At 40.0% G+C, this 25,291-nt stretch overlaps 1 protein-coding gene across 1 annotated transcript in view; it reads right to left on the reverse strand.

Moving 5' to 3' along the window:
* Positions 1-25,291, reverse strand: part of CACNA1D (calcium voltage-gated channel subunit alpha1 D) — a 329,318-nt gene that overhangs the window by 168,644 nt on the left and 135,383 nt on the right. Inside the window, exons 5-7 of the mRNA XM_074957788.1 lie at positions 16,944-17,086; positions 14,890-15,042; positions 13,330-13,526 (exon numbers count right to left, since the gene is read on the reverse strand). Coding sequence (XP_074813889.1) covers positions 13,330-13,526; positions 14,890-15,042; positions 16,944-17,086 — 493 coding nt within the window. The remainder of the gene's footprint in view (positions 1-13,329; positions 13,527-14,889; positions 15,043-16,943; positions 17,087-25,291) is intronic.

Raw genomic sequence — 25,291 nt, forward strand, 5'->3', positions numbered from 1 at the left:
AATGATAATGAACAACAAACCTAATTTTGGATGGGTTTACAAAGCCCTCAGAAATCAGGGTATTGTGAACAGGGGGAATTGATCCAGCAGGCTTTTAAGTCTGCACTGTAGGTTCACAAACCTGAGAGCACTGACTTCGAAGCCTGCTGGAAAGCTCCATTCATTTTAGAGGATTCCAAACAGCATTTCAGCCACTCCAGAGCTCTGGGGTCCCCCAAGCTGCAATGGAGTTAATGTAAATCTGGTTAAAGGGGCCAGGCTTCAAGTATAGCAGCTCCTCTAAAGCTGGCCACCTGTAAAAGGGCCTAGCTTTACCTACGCTATACTCTGGGTTCTGGAACAAAAGCACAGATTTCTCTGACTCCTTCCTGAGCTGGCTGGATTCATCTTCACTGCACTGCAGACCTAGGGATCCTGCAGCCCACTGACAGGTGCACCTGTGGGTTGTGAATTCTGAGGCTGTTACTTTGTTGTGAATTTCACTTCACTGCCATTTCCAAAACCAGGTTTGTAACTGACATGCTGGTAAGGGTTCTGGCTAAAAGAGTCTAAACAAGTCTAAAAGAGTCTGCTGAAAGCTGAGAGACGAAGCGAGGTTCACTTGTGGAATCCACTGAAGAGAATGGATGAAGGTTACATAATCTTAGATTCCCTTATAATTACTTAAGGTCACTTCTGAATTTGAACTTCAGGTTTCTAAAGGTAAAACGTGCTATTAAAATGCATACCATTACTATGTGTCCAGACGACTCTCTCCAATTAAACATCATGTAAGAAAATAACTTGAGTATTATTAGAATCATAGAATATCAGGGTTGTAAGGGATCTCAGGAGGTCATCTAGTCCAACCCCCTGCTCAAAGCAGGACCAACCCCAACTAAGTCATCCCAGCCAGGGCTTTGCCAAGCCTGACCTTAAGAACCTCTAAGGAAGGAGATTCCACTACCTCCCTAGGTAACCCATTCCAGTGATTCACCACCCTCCTAGTGAAAAAGATTTTCCTAATATCCAACCTAAACCTCCCCCACTGCAACTTGAGACCATTACTCCTTGTTCTGTCATCTGGTACCACTGAGAACAGTCTAGATCCATCCTCTTTGGAATCCCCTTTCAGGTAGTTGAAAGCAGCTATCAAATTCCCCCTCATTCTTCTCTTCTGCAGACTAAATAATCCCAGTTCCCTCAGCCTCTCTTCATAAGTCATGTGCTCCAGCCCCCTAATAATTTTTGTTGCCCTCTGCTGGACTCTTTCCAATGTTTCCACATCCTTCTTGTAGTGTGGGGCCCAAAACTGGACACAGTACTCCAAATGAGGCCTCACCAATGCCAAATAGAGGGGAATGATCATGTCCCTCGATCTGCTGGCAATGCTCCTACTTATACAGCCCAAAATGCTGTTAGCCTTCTTGGCAGCAAGGGCACACTGTTGACTCATATCCAGCTTCTTGTCCACTGTAACCCCTAGGTCCTTTTCTGCAAAACTGCTGCCTAGCCACTCCGTCCCTAGTCTGTAACAGTGCATGGGATTCTTCTGTCCTAAGTGCAGGACTCTGCACTTGTCCTTGTTGAACCTCATCAGATTTCTTTTGGCCCAATCCTCTAATTTGTCTAGGTCCCTCTGTATCCTATCCCTACCCTCCAGCGTATCTACCACTCCTCCCAGTTCAGTGTCATCTGCAAACTTCCTGAGGGTGCAATCCATGCCATCCTCCAGATCATTAATGAAGATATTGAACAAAACTGGCCCCAGGACTGACCCTTGGGGCACTCCGCTTGATACCAGCTGCCAACTAGACATGGAGCCTTTGATCACTACCCTTTGAGCCCGACAATCTAGCCAGCCTTCTATCCACCTTATAGTCCATTCATCCAGCCCATACTTCTTTAACTTGCTGGCAAGAATACTGTGGGAGACCATATCAAAAGCTTTGCTAAAGTCAAGGAATAACACGTCCACTGCTTTCCCCTCATCCACAGAGCCAGTTGTCTCATCATAGAAGGCAATTAGGTTAGTCAGGCATGACTTGCCCCTGGTGAATCCATGCTGACTGTTCCTCTCCTCTAAGCGCTTCAAAATTGATTCCTTGAGGACCTGCTCCATGATTTTTCCAGGGACTGAGGTGAGGCTGACTGGCCTGTAGTTCCCCGGATCCTCCTTCTTCCCTTTTTTAAAGATGGGCACTACATTAGCCTTTTTCCAGTCATCCGGGACCTCCCACAATCGCCATGAGTTTTCAAAGATAATGGCCAATGGCTCTGCAATCACATCCGCCAACTCCTTTAGCACCCTCGTATGTTGTGCATCCTGCCCCATGGACTTGTGCTCATCCAGCTTTTCTAAATAGCCCTGAACCACTTCTTTCTCCACAGAGGGCTGGTCACCTCCTCCCCATACTGTGCTGTCCAGTGCAGTAGTCTGGGAGTTGACCTTGTTTGTGAAGACAGAGGTAAAAAAAGCATTGAGTACATTAGCTTTTTCCACATCCTCTGTCATTAGGTTGCCTCCCCTATTCAGTAAGGGGCCCACACTTTCCTTGACCTTTTTCTTGTTGTTAACATAGCTGTAGAAACCCTTCTTGTTACTCTTAACATCCCTTGCTAGCTGTAACTCCAAGTGTGATTTGGCCTTCCTGATTTCACTCCTGCATGCCTGAGAAATATTTTTATACTCCTCTCTGGTCATTTGTCCAATCTTCCACTTCTTGTAAGCTTCTTTTTTGTGTTTAAGATCAGCAAGGATTTCACTATTAAGCCACGCTGGTCACCTGCCATATTTACTATTCTTTCTACACATCGGGATGGCTTGTTCCTGCAACTTCATTAAGGATTCTTTAAAATACAGCCAACTCTCCTGCACTCCTTTCCCCCTCATGTTATTCTCCCAGGGGATCCTGCCCATCCGTTCCCTGAGGGAGTCAAAGTCTGCTTTTCTGAAGTCCAGGGTCCGTATTCTGCTTCTCTCCTTTCTTCCTTGTGTCAGGATCCTTAACTCGACCATCTCATGGTCACTGCCTCCCAGGTTCCCATCCACTTTTGCTTCCCCTACTAATTCTTCCCGGTTTGTGAGCAGCACTTGCACCAGGAAATTGTCCCCTACACTTTCAGAAAACTTCCTGGATTGTCTGTGCACTTCTGTGTTGTTCTCTGAGCAGATATCGGGGTGATTGAAGTCCCCTATGAGAACCAGGGCCTGTGATCTAGTAACTCCTGTTAGTTGCCTGAAGAAAGTCTCATCCACCTCATCCCCCTGGTCTGGTGGTCTATAACAGACTCCCACCATGACATCACCCTTGTTGCTCACACTTCTAAACTTAATCCAGAGACTCTCAAGTTTTTCTGCAGTTTCATACTGGAGCTCTGAGCAGTCATACTGCTTTCTCATATACAATGCAACTCCCCCACCTTTTCTGCCCTGTCTGTCCTTCCTGAATAGTTTATATCCATCCATGACAGTACTCTAGTCATGTGAGTTATCCCACCAAGTCTCCGTTATTCCAATCACATCATAATTCCTTGACTGTTCTAGGACGTCCAGTTCTCCCTGCTTGTTTCCCAGCCTTCTTGCATTTGTGTATAGGCACTTAACTCGCTGATCGTCCTGCTTTCTCAGTATGAGGCAAGAGTCCTCCCCTCTTGTGCTCTCCTGCTCGTGCCTCCTCCTGGTATCTCACTTCCCCACTTACCTTAATCTTTAGACCTCTCAAAACTGAGCCCAGATTCTACAATTTGTAATTTATAACCATTGTAAGAAATCTATTTATGCTAATAAAGAAGTGCATAAATTAGCCATCTACATATTTATTCCTTAAAGCTAAACCTCTTCTTTTTATAATCATGATTTTAAAATCTTGGAATAAAGACTCAAAGTAAATTAGTATGCAGAATCTTACTGTTCTTAAATGCATTTTAGATACTTTTCTAGCACCCAGTATCTATGCGTTGTTGGTGATGACTCATTATTAGGTTAGTGTCTTTGGCCTGGCAAATAAAACATTTTCAGGTTATTTCTCCAAGGAAAGCCTGGATATCAAATGTGGTTGTTTGAAAACAAAATAAGATTCTCCCATTTCTAAATAACCAGCATAAGATCCCATTGTAACTTGCAGCCAGAGGCCTACCTTGGTGGCAGACCAGAGCTAAACCACCACGATGGGAGCACTGGGAAGTCCTCAGACATGGTTTTCTCTTACACCAAGAAAATGAACTAGTGAGTGCGGCCTCACATGCTGGGTAATCCAATGAGGGCACTTCAAATGGGGGCATCCTGCACCATCCAAGTGTCCTGAGGGTGATGAATCTTTGCCCTGTACCAACTAATTTGATTTCAACATGTTAAGATGGGGTTAATACTATTCACTGTGTTTTTCATCTATTGGTCTGATGAAGTGCGTGTTGCCCAGTTTATTTCACACATGAAACTTGTAAAGTATATGAAAAGGTTTGGTCATCTAAATCAATGTGCTCAACAAAACTGTCTATTTATAATTAGTAAAGTGTATGAACAATAGTGGGAAAGATGGGTCCATCTAACTGTGCTCAATATTAAAGGACTATAATACAGAGACTAATGATACCAAGTATGATACTAAGTATATAATATCTTTTGAAACAATCTGTTTTGACAGCTAATTCTGCTGTGGGGTTTTTTGGATTTTTTTGTTTTGTTTTGTTTTGTTTTTTCAGTGTTTTCTGAAAGACATGGATTCAAATATGGTATAATGGTCTACATTATTTGGATTGAAAAACAGTGTGTGACTGGTATCTTAATTTATACAGAAGCTGTAAATCAAACAAAAGTACCATATGCAGGTCTGAACTCTATCCAATAAGTTGTGTTATCGCCTTAAGAGATTTTGGTTGCTTAAGAAAGACTGTTCAAGTTATTGATCAGTTTCCCATTTGTTTCTTCCAGTAAAGGTTTTGGAGCAAGGTGTAGTAATTCAACTGCAGGACCTTTTAGCAGATACCCAGAGTCTGATTTATTTCTAATCTAGTTTCTAATCTAGTTTATACTTTTGGGGGGCAATATGCTCTTTTGAATATTTACAGTGATCTCTGTCAAAGAACTACTTCTGATATACTATCTGTCAGCAGTCAGATAAACCTGAGATACTAGAAATGAGGTCAGAATAAACCATCTTCAATTCCTGGGTGAGTTCATGGGAATTGGCATCCTCCTGTAAGTAGTTTAAAATCATCTCTCTCCATGTGGACTCTGTGTGTTACACTGATCATTTGAAACTATTACATTAAATCACCATCCTTCAGGGCTCTGTATTCTAGACTTTTTAATATTTATATTTTCCCATTTTACAGTACTATTTGCAGGCCTGGGTTTGATTATCATATTTATGCAGATCTCTACCCTTCTCTCTGTTCCTGAAGTTTCTAATGAGCTGGTATAGCAGTCTATTTCTAGCCTCTTTGCAATCTTAGCTTGGATGTTTTTTAGCTTTTTAGATCTAAATAAAAAAAGGTTTTAATTAGCCCAAATCAACATCTGAAATCTTTTATTGTACTCTCAAATTAAATTAGGTTCCACTGATTAATACTCAAGAATAAAAACCCAACATGCTATCTCTGGCTCTTAAATGTCATCTATGAAGCATGTTAATAGTGTCATCCAAAATTCCTACCAGTCTATATGTAGCCAGAGATCCTGTGCTAGATTTCTTGCTGCCTAAGTTATCAAAGGCTGGAAGAATTGTGCACACTGAACAATCAACCCCTTTGGGGGAAGAAGGGCCTCGCTTCACTTGAGCATTTCCCTTGGATGCCCCAAGAGTGGTGTTCATTGACACTAGGGGAGCATGTCAAGCAATCCTTAGCAAGTGAAAGAAGCAATTAGGGGATTCTGTAGGGTATCCCATCAAAAAAAATCTGGCATTGTCTGGGGAATATTTCTAGTCTATGGCCCATACTTACTCAGAAAGATCTGAAGACTCTCATATGTGCTTTGGTCTTCCTCAGACCGTAGGCTGCAATTCACGGTTGACTAGTATTTGTTTGGGTTCTGTAATGTGTCTTCCATTTCTGTAGAGCTAGGAAGCTAAATTCCTAATAATGACTAATGTCTTACTTTCTCTCTCCAGCTCTGGATGCTCTCTACTGGTTTCTGGCTTATCAATATACCGACTTCGAAATTTTAATATTTGATCGTTTACAAGACTGTATGTTTTTCACCAAGATATCTCCTGTGTCTCCAGCTGAGCTTCCTGCTCAGTCTTGATAATACTTCAGTTGTGGGCTGCATCATTTTGTGTGTGGCTCAGTGGTGTATTTTGTACTTCACCTGTGGGATTTTTTGTGAATTAGATCTGCAGAATGTTTGGCTACTTGTCAGACTAAGGTCTAGACTTACTTATTTGGCTGTTCTTTCAACTAATCTATACACGGTTTTATTATGTTTTTGGTTAGCTGCTCTCTGCAATGCTTGCACTAAGAACACTATATAAAATGAAGTGATTATTTGATTATCTGGTTGGTTTCCTGAATGTTTGATTGACAGGCTGAACAACCAAAAGCCTGACCTGTTTTATTATTGTAGTGATTCTCTTTTAAGTATTAATTGTGTCTTGTGTCCAGCTGTATTTAAACAGGAGCTATAGCCATTCTTTAAAATCTTCATTCTATTATTAAAAGAATTAATGGTTGCATTACATTTTTCTATGCACAAGAAAGAAAGATTTCCTTGTGCTTGTAAAATGCTAATAAGAATATGATGGCTTTTGTTATCTGTTATGAGAGTAAATTTAGAGAGGTGTTGATGCTGTTTGGAGACTTTGTTAGTAAACAATATTAGGGTTTTTCACCCTTAGATATAGGTGTGTTAGTCCCAGTAACATTAATAGGAGGGACATGTTTACAAGGGATGTTCAAAAAGTTCACTATACCCCTAAAGTTTCACTGCACTCAGACAATGTTATAGAAATGATCATTTCAGTTAGAAAACTCTAAGATGTTACAATGAGTTTGTGTTGCAGGTAAGACTTAATATTTGAGACAGACAACAGGTTGTGTGATGTTTCTTTCTAATGTTGGATTATGTTATTATCACAGTATTGGTGTTAAATGATATAATTTTAAAAAGTTAATATGTTAAGTAAAGGATCACTGGGACACATGCAGACAACATCTCTACTTACCCAGTGCAAAAGGCTTAAAAATACCTCAGTTTACATGGGAATATTTCAATGAGAGAATTTAAGACTCCTAACATGCATCCCTGATACGGTGTGTTATACAGGGGTACCCATTAAAATCAGCATTTTTCCAGTTGACAGCCAGGCATATCTGAGATACCACCATTTTTCCTTACACTTATGGCTTGTCTTCACTGCAATGTTAGCTCGAGGAATAACTCAATCTTTCCCCTAATCCAACACCTGCCCACTCATAAAATCTCTAGCTCAAGTTAAATGATGTTTAAACCTGAGCTAGCTGGCCCATCAGGAGGTGTGTGGTGAAGTCTAAGCGCTGTTGCCACTCAAGCTAGCAATGCAATGCGGAGCCAGCTACAGGCTACATATTTGATTTAGCACAACTCATCAAATGCTAATCATTCTGCTAATCCAGTCCCTCAGTTCTGCTATCAAATTACTTTGTGTAGCTGAGGGTTGTTTCACAGTATGGCCACTGACACTCAAGCTATGCTAGCTCAAGTATAGTTACTCAAATATAGTAATTCAAGTTAACTGTTGCAGTGAAGAAAAATCGCTATGATATCAACGGTATTAAGGGCAAATGATGGCTTTTTAATGACAGGCACCATAATTTATTATATGTACCCCTGTATATCAAATGAAACTGATTAAAATAAACTGAAAATTATAATGCATCATTACTTTATAAATTAAGCATTAGCCATAAATGTCATATAAACCTAGAAAGTTTTATTTGATCTTCAAGGATATAAAAGCACATCTAGGGCCAGATTTTCAGTGAGAAGTCTGCATTTGCAAAATCGAGGTTCAGATTTCTGAACTCTTGAGTGTTTGCTAAAGCAAACAGGAAACATGGCAAAGAAAGTGGGCATACTCAACTTTAGGACTGATTCAAAGCATTAAGAACCAGTGGGTGTGACACCTGCCATCCTGTCTGACAAAAAAGACCTCCAGAGCTGAAAGCATAAGTTTCTCCAGACTTAACTAAAGTGCAAGGTTCCACAGCTGGGGCTGTCACAGATTCACATTCTCTGTTTATCAAACATATAACATAACACACACTGACCAGTGGGTTACAGGTATATGCACAACTTAGAATTAGAGAAATATACAAGCATGGGCGCACACACATACAATAACCTTATTTGAAGCAATCACAGGCAAGTATGTGAGTAGCAGGACCCATATGAGTCAATAGTAATTGAATGGTGCTCAGCACCTACCAGGATTAGGCCTGAAATCAACTCTGGATGTGTACAAGAGAATATTATTATTCAAACTTGGATCATTTCGCAGAGGAGTTCACTGTCGTTATCCAGGTGATAGTGAGCAGTATTAGTGAATGTTTTTGGAGGCTCTCATTTTCTGCTGACAGAACATAAGAACATGAAAATATAAGAATGGCCATACTGGGTCAGACCAATGGTCCATCTAGCTCAGTATCCTGTATGCTAATGCCAACAGTAGCCTATGCCAGATGCTTCAGAGGGAATGAACAGAACAGGGCAATTACACAGTGATCCATCCTGTTGTCCTGTCCCAGCTTCTGACTGTCAGAAGTTTAGGGACACCCAGAGCAGGGAACTTATCTAATTCTTCTTTGAACCCAGTTATGCTTTTGGCCTTCACAGCATCCCTTGGCAATGAGTTCCACAGGTTGCCTGGGCATTGTGTGAAGTATTTCCTTATGTTTGTTTTAAACATGCTGCCCATTAATTTTTTTGGGTGGCCACTGATTCTTGTGTTATGTGAAGGGATAAATAACAAATAATAAATAAATTCCTTATTTACTTTCTCCAAACCATTCATGATTTTATAGCCCTCTATCCTATCCCCCCCCTTAGTCGTCCCTTCTCAAAGCTGAACAGTCCCAGCCTTTTTAATCTCTCCTCATTTTTGTTGCCCTTTTCTGTACTTTTTCCAATTGTAATATATCTTTTCTAAGATGGGGCAATCAGAACTGCACACAGTATTCAAGGTGTGGGCACACTATGGATTTATATAGTGGCACTATGATATTTTCTGTCTTATTATCTATCTTCTTCCTAATGGTTGCTAACACGCTGTTCGCTTTTTTGACTACTTCTGCACATTGAACAGATGTTTTCAGAGAACTATCCACGACTCCAAAATCTCCTTCTTGCAGGGTAACAGCTTCTTTAGACTCCATCATTTTGTATGTAAAGTTGGGATTATGTTTTCCAATGTGCATTATTTTGCATTTATCAACATTAAATTTCATCTGCCATTTTGTTGCCAAGTTCTATGAAACCCCTTTATAACTCTTTGAGGTCAGTTTGGACTTAACTATCTTGATTAATTTTGTATTAGCTGAAAATTTTGCCACCTCACTGTTTATCCCTTTTTCCAGATCATTTATGAATATGTTGAATAGCACTGGTCCCAGTATAGATCCTTGGGGGAACCCGCTATTTACCTCTCTCCACTGTGAAAACTCACGATATATTCTTATCTTTGTCTCCTATCTTTTAATTAGTTATTGATCCAAGAGGACCTTCCCCCTTATCCCATGACTCCTCACTTTGCTAAGAGCCATTGGTGAGGGACGTCATCCAAGGCTTTCTGAAAATCCAAGTACACTATATCCACTGGATCACCCTTGTCCGCATGCTTGTTGACACCCTCAAAGAATTCTAATACATTGTGAGGCATGATTTCCCTTTACAAAAGCTGTGTTGACTCTTCGCCCATCATAGTGTGTTCATCTATCTATCTGATAATTCTATTCTGTACTGAAGTTTCATCCCATTTGCCTGGTACTGAAGTTAGGCTCACCAGTTTGTAATTGGCAGGATCACCTCTGGGACAGTTTAAAAATATTGGCATTACATTAGCTATCTGACTGTCATACCACATTTAGTCATTCTGCAATTTCATACTTGAGTTCCTTCAGAACTCTTGCATGAATACTATCAGGTCCTGGTGACTTCTTATTGTTTGATCTATCAATTTATTCCAAAACCTCCTCTACACCTCATTTGACAATGTACATCAGGATGCACGTACTCCCTCCAACCCAACTTGCACTTGCCCACAAGGTAACCCTACATAGGTACTGTTACTGGTCACACAGTGAACAAATGAAAACTAGGAATGTGTGCAGATTCTATTTGTATTTGTGTTTCTATTTGCTGCAGTATTTTTAGCACCTCAGGTAACTATAAATGGGGCCACATTTAGAAAGGATCTGTTCTTCTTATTGTATTTCAGCTTCTGGATTATTGAAATACCATTAGGAGAGTTGATCTCATGTTATATCGCCCCCATCAATAGCTCCCTAAGACTATAAAAAGCCCACAATAACATAAACACAAGTTAAAATACAGAGATAATGGGGTTTCTTTGGGTTCTGTAAACAATCCTATTCAAAACTAATATGTGTGCTTTCCTGACTGCACAAGACTTTTACACTTTTATTCATCATTATTACTAAAAATGTTTCACTTATTAGTTAATAGCAGATGAACCGCTTCATCAATAGATAAAACCAAATTGAGAAAAGTGACATTCTTCCATCCTGGTAAAAAGATTCCAGCTTGGGTGTCAACAGAGAGAGAGGACCAAGAACCAATTTTATTTAAATAGTGTCTTCAAAGCAAATTCAGAGCAAAATATCTGCTATATTTTACAAGGTGGGTATGCTTCTTCGTGTTTCTGGTCAATAAGCTCAGTATCTTTTCGAATGAAATGAAAATTGACATCTATGTAGTGCAAATATCCTCCATGTGGAAAAACTGTATACTTAAATAATGGGTTTTTCTGAGTTAATTCTCAACTTTGCTTGTTATTGCCTCTCTTGGTCTCAAACAGCCTGTGTTTGATGACTTCAAGGGCATATTGCAAGGCCCGTCTGTTTTTTTAATGTTTGGGGAGGGTGGAGTTTTATGATGGTGGTCTTGCTTTTATAATGGGGGGGGGTTATTTTAATTTTTTATGCATTTGATGAACCAATTGGGTGATTAATTATTAAAGGAAAAAAGTCATCTTAATTTATTTATTTTATTTTGTATGAATTATGTATTTTAAAATGTGTTATATCTCCTAGCGCTTTTAGGATAAGTTATCTTTGTATATATTGAAAGAAATAATAAATAATAGGCTCATAACTACCAAAATGTGAGTATGCTCTGGCTTCCAAAAATTAAAACAGCATGTGTTCTCTACTGCACCCCTCCTCTACTCCGACTTCACTTTTATGGGGCATGGAAGATCTGGGTTTTTTCCATCACAAATACAAATGACATAATCACATGCACAAACTGAACATTCATAAAGTCTCCTGAGACAATTAGGAAAAGATAAGGAGAGCAAGCAAGCAAGCGAGACAGTGAGAAAGAGAAAGACAGAACAAGTGTATGTTCTGATTGTTCCAAGAAACCAGCACCAAATTATAGAAGGGGAAAAATATACCTTATATGAGTAACACTTATGTCATAAATGTCTGATCTGGACCCAAGCCTGCATTTTAAGTGTACTAGTAAGTGCAGAACTGAGCTCTCTTTCAGAGCTCTGACAGTATTTTCTGGTAAGCAAAGTTCAATATTTTGCCAAGTTTGTATCTTGCAATCTTACAGATTGTTGGTTTGCCATTTTAATTATTTTGTAATTGTGATATCATCTTAAGAAGTGTCTCTGTGTAGCTAGGCACCCCAGTGTATCACGTTGGATTAAATGCCAGGGCTACACATGCTGATGTGGTACTGTATTTCATTTTTAGCTACAATATGCTTCATCTTGATTCACAGCAAATGACCCCAGGCTACAGAAGTACCCATTCACTGGGATAATACCGTATCCTTTACTGCACTAATTATTTCATAGAAAATTTTAACATTAGCAAATAATCCCACTTGGCCACACTCAGCCACAAAGCAATCTAAATTATGGGCTACTGTGAGCAACAGATCCACAGACTCACTCATAGGTTGCAGTTCCAGCAACAAAAAAGTTCAAATTTGTTTAGCTACCTCCCCCCGCATTTTAACATCATTTTGTTCAGAATTTTTAAAATTCACCATTTTTTGCTTCATCAGTCCTTTAAAATCCAATTTTTTTATCTTGCATTTACTAAGATCCTGATTTTGTAAACACTTATTACTGAGCAGAGTGATTATTATGAACATTCCCATTGACTTTAAGCAGGAAGCTTAGTCTTGTGGTTAATGTGGTTAATTAGACTAGAACTCTGCCACAGACTTCCTGTATGACCTTGCACAAGTCACTTAGGGTCAGATTTTTAGAGGTACTGAGGGGCCTAGATACACAGATAAGTGCTTAATTCCCCTTGACTGCAATGAGAGTTAGGCTCTTCTGCAAATCCAATTAGGTATATATTTGCATATTTAGATGCCTAAATACCTTTAAAAATCTGTGCCTTACTCACCCTGTGCCTTAGTTCCCCATCTGTAAAATGGGAATGAAAATATCTCCTGATTGTCCATTTATACCATAAGATCTTTGCAGTAGGGTTTGCTTCTCACTATGCCCCAGTGCAGTGCTGGATACAATGGGACCATAACCTTAGCTGTGGTCTCTAAGAGATAATGTAATGCCAAAAAATAAGGACTGTGCTTAGTAACACAAAAGTGTTTTCAGGATTGGTTCCTATGCAGTAGTGATGGCCTTTGATATACATTTTTGTTGTTTCTATGGAGACATACTTGGGCCTGAACCTTTCTTGAAGCATAATAGTCAAGGCTTGGTACGTCTGAAAAAATGGTTTGTAGGCCTCAAGGCAAATGAAGACGGCTGAGAGCTTGCTTGGGTCTAATTTACCATAATACTAAGAAAAACAGAGCTTTTAAACAAAATCAGAAAAGAGCTACTTAAAAAGTATAGGCTTGCAAAAGAATGCTAGTCCAAGGGACACAAATATAAGATTAAATTTATCCAAATGGAATAGGCTTAAAAAAAACCCAGCAGTGCAGAAATCTGCTTCTGAAAGGGCTTTTTAGCCTGAGGAATCCAGTGAGATGCTGTGACTGGAAGAAGAGTGCAGCTGTGCTCCTTTGCAGCAGAACTATCTTGCCAAGATTTCTTGCTCACAGTGTTGTTAAACATAGTTAGTTTCTCATCTGCATATTGAAGCTTGTTTTAAGAGTAAGCAAAAAGTTCAGAGATTTCTATTTCCTACCAAGCTACTTACCCAGTACAACACATCAGTCCATCCTTCCATGGTTATACATTGGAACACAGTTAACATCGCAAAGGCAAAATTGTCAAAGTTGGTTATGCCTCCATTTGGTCCGACCCAGCCTCCCCTACATTCGGTGCCATTCGTGGCACACTGACGTCCATTCCCTGAGAATGCACAAGGTGCTGGATCATCCTCAACTAATATATCTGAAATTGACAAAAAACACTTCAGAATTCTGCATTCTCAAAATTTTTGTGAAATAACTTGTGAGGAGAAACTCCAATACTGACGGACTACAGACAGCATTACATGGAAAGATTATTCATTCAAGGCTTGATCCTGAAAGGTGCTGGGAGTCTAAGGGTAATGCAGGGCATTCATCTCTCAGGATCAGGTCCTACATGTGTAAAAATTGCCATACTCAAAAATTAACAGAGAAAACAGTTCAAATAAAATAACAATGAAATGAAAGAGAGAAGGTGGCGAGGTAATATCTTTTAATGGACCAACTTCTGTTGGTGAAAGAGACAAGCTTTTTATACATACACATATATACAGAGCTCTTCTTCCAATCTGGAAAAAGTAATCAGAGTGTCACAGCAAAACAGAAGGTAGGGCAGATTGTTAAACACAAGAAGTTAACACTCTGTCCCACCTCGTATTTAGCTGTGACACCCTGATTACTTTTACCAGACCTGAAGAAGAGTTCTGTGCAGGTCGAAAACTTGTCTCTTTCATCAGCAGACGGCCCATTAAAAGGTATTATCTCACCCACCTTATCTCTCTCATGTCTTGGAGCCAGCATGGCTACAACAGTGCAAATGAAATGAAGCATTTTGCCAGCTGTAGGTAACACAGTAAATTTTTCAATTACTGAAGTTTATCTAACATATGCTTTCTTCTCATTACTTTTTCTTCGCTTTTCCATCCCATATTAACAATTTCCTTCCTCTCAGCGGGTAAGCAGTCCAGGACTAGATCCTGCATTTAGTCTATTCCATTCCAGACTTCACTGGTGGAAATGTACCCTACTTACTAAACTTCATTTCTCTAGTGATGATCTTTCACTCCTCCGAAGACCTCCCATTCCAAATATTTTCACTGTATCATTTAAACCCACATCTGAATGTAGGAGGATTGGATTCCTCTATTACTCATCTCAGCGCTTGCTCTTATAATCATGCTGCCCAAAGTGCTGAAGCAGAGAGACAGCCAGCTATCTGCCTCAGGAGGGAAAGTCTGCTCTGTGATATGACTAGCTCTTCACTAGCCTGGGATTCAAAGTCCGATGACTGTGTTTCCCACTGTAGGCTGTCGCTATCTTATTGGGCTGACCCTTTGGCTACATTTTTTTAAAAAAAGATCAGTTCATAGCAAGTAGCAGGGCTCTATTGTTTAGTTAGCATTTTAAAATTTAATATGCTTTTCCTACAATCACGCAACCTTATGGAAACGAAGATTTACAATAGTTTTAACATCTAGGACCCTATCATGCTCCCACTGAAGTCCCACTGACTTGAAAGGGAGTGGGATTGGTCCCTTATGTAAATTAGTGGCTTCATTACTTACCTGAATCAACAAGAAAACATGATTTGTGCATTTTTCCAATAAAAAGTTCCAATCCTATAATAGCATAGATTATGATTACAAACAATACCAAAAGGGCAATATGGAGCAGGGGAACCATGGCTTTTATAATGGAGTTCAGGACAACTTGTAAACCTAAAAAAAAAAACCACACACAAAGATAGTGAGTTAGACTTTATATGGCATTAACTTTTCCTGATTATGAAATCTTTTGCAATTACACATAATTAGAAACACATAGAAATGCCATCAATTTAAAAAGTGTGATGAATCTATGGTTTCTGCTGAACAAGACACACCAAAATCTTCCCGCACCAGCTCACAGCCAGAATTTTCAGGCTGCTCAGTTTCAAAAGCAAATGTCCAAGCACAGGGCTGCTTTAAAAAAATGTAAAGCTTTGTATTCTGTTAAAAAATTCTAACTGAACATCATCTGTAACAGAAAGCAATGCTTGAAAGACAGCAACAAGAATCCATACTCCTTAGATGGTATGTATTCCAGGTGGTCGCTGGGATTTTACATCACCTGAAGAATCTTGAAAAATCCTGTGCTCAGGCCGTCATCTTGCAATGAGCTCAGGGCAGCCAGGTGCAGGGGGGTCCATCTGCACAGAGCTCATTACAGGATTGGACCTTTGGTCTGGAAGGTCTATAGTGCTGGTAGAGAGCACTGCACCTGTATGGTAAAGATCTTTAAAACAAATACACCAAATACAACTTTAAAATATAAACATACTTGGACACATTCATTTACCTTTCACATTGTTTTTATAGGTTTCAGAGTAGCAGCCGTGTTAGTCTGTATTCGCAAAAAGAAAAGGAGTACTTTTTGTTAGAGACTAAGAAATTTATTTGAGCATAAGCTTTCGTGAGCTACAGAATGCATCCGATGAATGGAGCTGTAGCTCACGAAAGCTTATGCTCAAATAAATTTGTTTGTCTCTAAAGTGCCACAAGTACTCCTTTTCTTTTTATTGTTTTTATAGTTTTTCTTTTCCCTAAATGTATATTGGTTAAATTCTGCACTGATAGCACTTCAAGCTTCAAGTGACTGGGGGCTGGCCCAGTATCAATGAAGCAGAATATGGCTTGCTTGTATTTAAACAAAGGCTTTCTCCATCACAGCATACCCTTCCCCTCCCCCCATTCTGCGTGATTCTCCACTGAAGTTATTTTCCTAAATCTGTGTCATCACAATCATATCCATGGTAACAGATTATGATGTAATAAACACAGCATTATTACTTTGCTGCTGGATCAAATTTGAGAAACTGGGTTGTGAAACAGAGAGGCCTCATTCAACTGAAAGCATCAATAATTAATAATGAATGAAAAGGAAATAGAACGGATAATTATAAAACTCAACTGTCTTTTTAAAATAACTGCTCTATTTTTCAAGTTTCCTACTTTTGGAAATTGCTCTTTTATTCCCTGTAGTCTAAGCATCAGTAAATCCCATTAAGATCAACACCAGTTATTTGCAACCACGCAGGGCAGAAAACATGTTGTTTGCTTTGGCATACATTTACCTGCATATGGGCAATTTTAGGAGTAGCTACATAGTATGTTTCCCAGGATTTGGGTATCAAAAATCTCAACTTTATTTTCTGGTGTTTTTGCTTTTGATATTTAAATTACTTCATAGAAAACTTCTCAAAGTTAAATGTATTCTTCTGTCTGCCTAGTGAACTGTGTAAGACAATCATACACTGAATGAGTTCACAATCCCTTATTCTACTTCAAACAGGATATCGTACATCTTGAAACACATTTTATCTACATAACCTAATAACGAAAATCAACTTTACCCTGTCACTTTTATTCTACTTTCTAGAGCAAGAAGGTTAAATAATCTGAAAAGATAAGTGAGCTGTAGCTCACGAAAGCTTATGCTCAAATAAATTTGTTAGTCTCCAAGGTGCCACAAGTACTCCTTTTCTTTTTGCAGATACAGACTAACATGGCTGCTACTCTGAAACCAACAATGGAATGGTTATTTTATTCACTCCAACAGAATTAAACAGAAAATAGCTTACTGGGCACTCCTGATACAAGCCGGAGAGGTCGCAACACACGAAAGGCTCTGAGGGCTTTGACATCAAAGCCACCTGGTTTGCCACTTGAGTGGCTACCTCCTTCTGTTTCTTTGGTTAATTGTTCCAAAATTACACTAAACAATCTACCAAATAAAAAAAAAGAAAGGTCAGCATCACCATCCATTTATCAAGTAATCAAAAGTGTTAGGGAATTGCTTGAACTGAGGATAGTTCTGAAAAACTGTTCAGCTGTCAAAATGACATATACTTATGTATTAAATCATGACAGAAGGGTTATGAAGTGCAAGAGCTCCGAATCCCCCAAGAGAGGGATGATCACACAGTATCCACTAAATTAACATGCTGTTAGTACACAGACTCTGCCAGTTTTACACAGATGAAGCTACTTTATCACAGCTTTTTGCTCAGACATTTCAGACTGTGAGGTTTGCAAAATCAGTTTTTCCGTTAGAACATTAAATAGATAATGACAAAAAACTCACAGTTTTAAATTGTGTAGATGATATGAACTCCCTATGACACTACAGTTCAACATTCTAAACATAGTAAGCAAAAGAAAAAAAACCCACAAAAATATTCTCCTTACAGTCAGACATTTCATAAAGTGTTTCTTAACTGGCAGAAGCCATTTACTAAAATAGTGTCAGAATGGAAGTTCAGTAATCATAATAGTTAAAACTGAAGCAGGTGGTTAAGATCAGCAGTGGTCTTAAGTTTTGCTTCATTTTGCATGCTATATTTCAATTTGCATTGTGAAAACTTCCATGTTTTCCTAGATTTCAGGTGTGAGCCATGCAAGCCATAGTGAGCATCATCCAGTTTTCCACACAGAACTATCGTGCAATGCCTGATCAGAACTCAGCCTAGTTCCACTGGAAGGTCTGTGAACCTCAGCAAAAATTTCAATAAACTTGGCCTGTGTTTTAGATTTGTAAAATACACCTGAAAGCAGGAAAATTTTCTCCAGTTTTGAGTTTTGTCAGGAAAGTTTTTCACAGCTCTGGTTATAAATCATCAAGAATCACAGACTAACACGGCTACCACTCTGAAACCTAAGAGACAGATGTTATGTTTAGTAGCTTGCCAGAGATGGAATACTGGAGGCTTCCCCTGGACCCCACTGTGACATTGCACCCCATAATGCTTACGGAAATATGCTTATGAGTGTGAATATAATGTAACCGGAATATGTTTCATGCAAAAGGTCTCTTGTAAGGTATCATTACAAAGCTTATAATCTAGTGAGTGTGTTCATCCTATTTGTATGAATGTATCATTCTTGTACCTGAAACTAGGAATATAAAATATAACTCTGAGGTCCTATTGTAGTTATGCAAAGTGTGGGCCATTAATGGTGGTTTAGAATCTTGATGGCTCCCATCAACTAGGACAATTGACTGTAGATGGCTCTGTTTACTTGCAAGCCTTCCTGTGAGTCAGGCCAGGAAGAATGAAGGCTTGGGGTCTCACAGGACATGTGACCATGTCACCTGGTACTGGAATCCACCTTAAACCTGGTGCTTTTCCATTTAGAAGGAGGGGTGGGGACCCAAAGAGACAAAAGATTCCTGTCTTATGCCAAAGGTATATAAGGGGGTGGAACAGAACAAAGGGGCTGCAGTCATGAGAAATCCCCTAGCTACCACCTGAGCTGGAACAAGGACTGTACCAGGGGAAAGGACTGGGCCCAGAATAGAAAGGAATCTAGTCTGTGAAAGAAGCTTATTGGAACATCTCTGAGGGTGAGGTTTCATCCGTAATCAGTTTCTTACTGTTTTAGGCTTAGACTTGCGTGTTTTTATTTTATTTTGCTTGGTAATTTACTTTGTTCTGTCTGTTATTACTTGGAACCACTTAAATACTACTTTTTCTACTTAATAAAATCACTTTTTGCTTATTAATTGACCCAGAGCAAGTAATTAATTCCTGGGGGAGCAAACAGCTGTGCATATCTCTCTATCAGTGTTATAGAGGGTGGACAATTTATGAGTTCATCCTGTATACGCTTTATACAGAGTAAAACGGATTTATTTTGGATTAGGACCCCATTGGGAGCTGGGTGTCTGGGTGCTGGAGACAGGAGCACTTCTTAAGCTGTGTTCAGTTAAGCCTACAGCTTGTGGGGGACGTGGTTCAGACCTGGGTCTGTGTTGCAGCAGGCTAGTGTGTCTGTCTCAACAAGACAGGGTACTGAAGTCCCAAGCTGCCAGGGAGAACGGGCTCAGAGGTAGTCTCAACACATCAGGTGGCAGTCCCAAGGGGGTCTCTGTGACCCAACCCATCACACCCACAAACACCCAGCTTGGGTCACCCACTCCCCTTCCCCAGTCTGTTCCACCATCTGTGGAGCACCTAGATCTTGGGGTCATGATCTGACCCACTTAATTTACACAAATCAGAGATCCACATATTTTAAGAGATGGCAGACATTTAACCGTTTATGCTTAGTTCAGCAGAGTAATTAAATACGGATCTAACTGTAAGCATGTGAGTAATCGCATTGACTTCAATGAAACTATTCATGTTCTTAAAGTTAGGTACATGTTGCTGAAATCAGGGCCTGAGTTGGGGGGGAGGGGTGCTGTCAGGCACTCAGTGCATAAGTAATTCCTCAAATTAGAGATCCACAGGTACAGTATACTGCTGTGCAAGCTATCTCCTTTGGGACCCGATTCTGGACTCTTTTCTCAGGTGAAGCTCCAACTGAAAACCGTGGAAATTTGGCCTGAAAAGAGAATGCAGGGCCAGGCACTAAACAAGTGGGTGGATTATTCTCTAAGCAATCCATAAACTGCTTGATTTCAATGAGAGTTTTGACTGAGTTAGGACAGAGAAAAATGTGCAGGGCTGGCCCTCAGCTCTGCCAGCATATATCAGTCCTATCAAATCCATCAAGCCCTTGATTTTCTTTGAAACATAACATTTACTATCCAATATGGTTTACTAAGGCCATTTAATATTCTTTTAATTAAATGTCCAAATTATTTATGTTAGAAAACTACCTTTTGTATATGCACCATATTTTCTTGTCTTATAGATGTACATTTTGGAACGTTGTCATGATTTTACCTTTGGAGCCATTACATTTTCTGCTGACAATGCACAGTAAGAGCATTTAATTTAATGTATCTGGTGCTAGACACCAGTGGCAGCTCCTTTGAAGCTATTAAAATGTCTAATGAAATTCCATAACAAAACCATTCAAAAGGAATCACATCCAGAGATGATTCCATCTCTACATAGGGTCAAATACAAAAATCAATTTTTCAGTAGGCTTCTCTCTTAAGGGTGCAAGTTAATCAAATAACTGGCCCTGTACTGGCTTATCATGTTCTGTAACTGATTATTTTAAAACTAGGGTGCTTGGGTAAGAGGGCTGCATTTCCTGTGAGCCACAGACCAGTTTTCTGAGGGTTTCTTTTACTCTATCATGGTGGGTTGATCTTTGACTACATGGTTTGCACCTCGTACACCAAGCCTTCCTATTCTGGACTGGTGAAAGGGCAGGGACTTGGGTCATAGAATGAGGCTTTGAGTATCTGATGGGAGACAATCCAATTCTTCTTATATACCGTGGATTCAGGGTTAGCATTTGATGTAATTAAACTTAGCCAGTTGTAGTGACTGTTTTATAACTAGGTGGTAATTTTCTTGTTATCACATGATGTTTTGGAGACAGAGGGCCAAATATAGAGGTGACATACCAGATGGTATGACACAGACCTCCCCTTACACTAATTTATCCTCCCTTACACTCACTTACACACACATCACTCAGAGATGTACGAGAATTTGGTGTAAGACACACCCATGTCCACGAGCAACATGGTTAGATGAGGTGTGCTAGTTTAGGGATTTGCTCAACTGCCCAGGGCTACAATAATCACATGGCCACCAGATAAGGGAGACAAAGAGGTAGACTATTTCAAAGATTGCTTGGTCTGAGAGAGGAGCTCCCTTGTGTGAAGTCCACAGCGCCTGACCACAAAGCACTCCACTACAGAAAGGCCTCACCAAGCACCATTTGCTCTGCGTCCAATCTGTTGAGGATCACTTGACCTGATGCAGAGCCTGATTACATGATGATTATCTATTATTTGTATTACTATAGAACCTAGGAGCCTTAGTCATGGACCTCCTGCACATCGCAGGCCACAGAAACTCACCCACCCATAACCTCTGGCTGAGTTACTGACATCCTCAAATCTTCATTTAAAGACTTCAAGTTATAGAGAATCCACCATTTACTTACAGCAAGTGACTTGTGCTCCACACTGCAAAGGAAGGAAAAAAACCACAGGGTCTCTGCCAATCTGACCTGGGGGAAAATTCCTTCCAAACCCCAAATATGGTATTCAGTTGGACCCTGAACATGTGGGTGAGACCCACCAGCCAGGCACTTGGGAAAGAATTCTCTGTAGTAACTTAGAGCCATCCCCATCTAGTGTCCCATCTCTGGCCATTGGAGATAGTTAGTAAAAGCAGACCCGGATGGACCATATGCCATTGTTGGCAATCTCATCATGCCATTCCTTCCATAAACTTATCAAGCTCAGTCATAAACCAAGTTAGGTTTTTTGCTCCCTACTATTCCCCTTGTAAAGCTGTTCCAGAGCTTCACTCCTTTAATGGTTAGAAACTTTCAACTAATGTCAAGCCTAAACTTATTCATGGCCAGTTTATATCCATATGTACTTGTGCCAACACTGGCCCTTAACTTAAATAACTCCTCTCCCTCCCTGGTGTTTATCACTCTGATGTATTTATAGACAGCAATCATATCTCCCCTCAGCCTTTGTTTTGTTAAGCTAAGCTCTGTAAGTCTCCTTTAGTAAGGTAGGTTCTTCATTCCTCCGATCATCCTAGTGGCCCTTCCTGTACCTGTTCCAGTTTGAATTCATCTTTCTTAAACAAGGGAGACCAGAATCTCACACGCAGAATTCCAGATGAGATCTCACCAGTGCCTTGTTTAATGGTAATAACACTTGCCTATCTCTACTGGAAATACCTCACCTGATGCACCATACAATTGCATTAACCTTTTTCATGGCTGCATAACATTGGTGGCTCATAGTTATCCTCTGATCAACCAATACCCTAGTCTTTCTCATCCTCTGTCACATCTAACTGATACATACCCACCTTATAGAAAAAAATATTTTTATTAGTCCCTAAATTCATGACCTAGCACTTTGCTCTATTAAATTTCATCCTATTTCTATTGCTTCAGTTTTCAACGTCCGCCAAATCTTCTTGTATGATATTCCAGTCCTCCTCCGTATGGGCAATACCTCCCAACTTTGCCTCATCCACAAATTTTGTTAGCACACTCCCACTTTTTGTGCCATGGTCATTAATGAACATGTTAAATAAGATCAGTTTCAAAATCAATCCTTGAGGAACTCCTAGTAACCTACTAACCTCTCTTCCAGCCTGACAGTTCACTTTTCAGCATGACCTGTGCTAGTCTCCCTTTTAATTAGTTATTTACCCACCTTTCAATCCTCATAAAAATTCCCATCTTCTCCAATTTAACTAATAATTTCCTATGTGGAATTGCATCAAATGCCTTACTGAAATCTAGGTAGATTAGATCTACAGTATTTCCTTGTCTAGAAAATCAGTTATCTTCTCAAAGAAAGAGATCAGGTTGGTTTGGCATGATCTACCTTTTTTGAAACCATTTTGTACAGGGGTTCTCAAACTGGGGATTGGGACCCCTCAGGGGGTCATGAGGTTATTACATGGGGTGTCGCGAGCTATCGGCATCCATCCCAACCCCCATTTTGCCTCCAGCATTTATAATGGTGTTAAATATATTTAAAAGTGTTTTTAATTTAGAATGGGGAGTCACACTCAGAGGCTTGCTGTGTGAAAGGGGTCAGCAGTACAAAAGTTTGAGAACCACTGATTGTTGTATTTTATCCCAGTTATCCTTTACCTCTGTGTGCTTTAACTACTCTCCCTTTCAAAATTTGTTCTAAGATCTTGCATATAATTGAAGTCAAACTACTGGGCTTGTAGTTTTTTGGATCACTTTATTCCCTTTTCTTTAATATAAGTATTATAATTTGCAATTCTCCAGTCATAGGATACAACCCCCAAGTTTACAGATTCATTAAAAATCCTTGCTATTTGGCTTGCAATTTCATGTGCAAGTTCCTTTAATATTCTTGGATGGTGATTATCCTGGCCCCCTGATTTGGTCCCATTAAGCTGTTTGAGTTTGGCTTCCAGCTTACATGTGGTAATTTCTACTTCCATACCCTTGTTCCCATTAGCCACCCTCCTACTGTTCGCAAGCTCCTCATTACCCTTATTAAAAACTGAAAGTATTTGATAAGATGTTGACCCATATCTACATTATCTTTTATCTCCACCCATCCTCAGTGTTCAGCAGTCACTCTTCTTTTCTTGTTTTCTTTTTATTTATATGGCTAAAGAATCTTTTACTGTTGCTCCCTTTACTCCCACTTTAACCATGGGCCAGAATGTGCCAGCAGATTGGTACTACGGCAATAATTTCAGTAATTTTCATTATTTAAAAATAATATTTGAATATTGGGTATTTACATGTACACAAAACAATAGCAGATTTAGTAATTACAGTTATTTCCCCCAAATGCTGGCCTTTCCCATTAAATCACATTATCTTCATTATCTCAATGATGTGAGTTAGGAACTCTCTCTCCATCAAATTCCTGGCTCATTTCAGTTAAAAGCAAACTCTGAGTATCATTTAAACTATTTTAAAAAATGCATTATGAGACGTTGCATTATGAGACATTGCATGCCAAGGGTTTCTTTGCAAGTCAGCAGCAATATTTCAAGTGATGTTAAATGGCAGAGCATTTCACTAGGATTCCCCCCCCCCCCGCGCTTTTTTTACAGTTAACAGGATCTTCACTATTGAAAAAATTCCTTCTTTCAGTCTAATCAGACAATATTTGCATATTTAGGGAAAACAGAATATATGCTATAAGATTAACTCTTTGATGCCTGAACATAGGTTCTCTTAATGCAGCATGTAACACAAAGAGAATCAATGCTAATAATATAAAACCTGCTGACACAACAAGGGACAGATGCTGCAAAGCCCTTACACAGTTATACAGTGACAATGAGGAGGGTGTAAGGAATTTTCCCATACTTGTGGGCTAGGCAAAAGGGCAGTTAGAATCATAGAATCATAGAATATCAGGGTTGGAAGGGACCCCAGAAGGTCATCTAGTCCAACCCCCTGCTCGAAGCAGGACCAATTCCCAGTTAAATCATCCCAGCCAGGGCTTTGTCAAGCCTGACCTTAAAAACCTCTAAGGAAGGAGATTCTACCACCTCCCTAGGTAACGCATTCCAGTGTTTCACCACCCTCTTAGTGAAAAAGTTTTTCCTAATATCCAACCTAAACCGCCCCCACTGCAACTTGAGACCATTACTCCTTGTTCTGTCATCTGCTACCATTGAGAACAGTCTAGAGCCATCCTCTTTGGAACCCCCATTCAGGTAGTTGAAAGCAGCTATCAAATCCCCCCTCATTCTTCTCTTCTGCAGACTAAACAATCCCAGCTCCCTCAGCCTCTCCTCATAAGTCATGTGCTCTAGACCCCTAATCATTTTTGTTGCCCTTCGCTGGACTCTCTCCAATTTATCCACATCCTTCTTGTAGTGTGGGGCCCAAAACTGGACACAGTACTCCAGATGAGGCCTCACCAGTGTCGAATAGAGGGGAACGATCACGTCCCTCGATCTGCTCGCTATGCCCCTACTTATACATCCCAAAATGCCATTGGCCTTCTTGGCAACAAGGGCACACTGTTGACTCATATCCAGCTTCTCGTCCACTGTCACCCCTAGGTCCTTTTCCGCAGAACTGCTGCCTAGCCATTCGGTCCCTAGTCTGTAGCGGTGCATTGGATTCTTCCATCCTAAGTGCAGGACCCTGCACTTATCCTTATTGAACCTCATCAGATTTCTTTTGGCCCAATCCTCCAATTTGTCTAGGTCCTTCTGTATCCTATCCCTCCCCTCCAGCGTATCTACCACTCCTCCCAGTTTAGTATCATCTGCAAATTTGCTGAGAGTGCAATCCACACCATCCTCCAGATCATTTATGAAGATATTGAACAAAACCGGCCCCAGGACCGACCCCTGGGGCACTCCACTTGACACCGGCTGCCAACTAGACATGGAGCCATTGATCACTACCCGTTGAGCCCGACAATCTAGCCAGCTTTCTACCCACCTTATAGTGCATTCATCTAGCCCATACTTCCTTAACTTGCTGACAAGAATACTGTGGGAGACAGTGTCAAAAGCTTTGCTAAAGT

The sequence above is a fragment of the Natator depressus genome, chromosome 7 (genome assembly GCF_965152275.1).
Source record: "Natator depressus isolate rNatDep1 chromosome 7, rNatDep2.hap1, whole genome shotgun sequence".
Classification (NCBI taxonomy): domain Eukaryota; kingdom Metazoa; phylum Chordata; order Testudines; family Cheloniidae; genus Natator; species Natator depressus.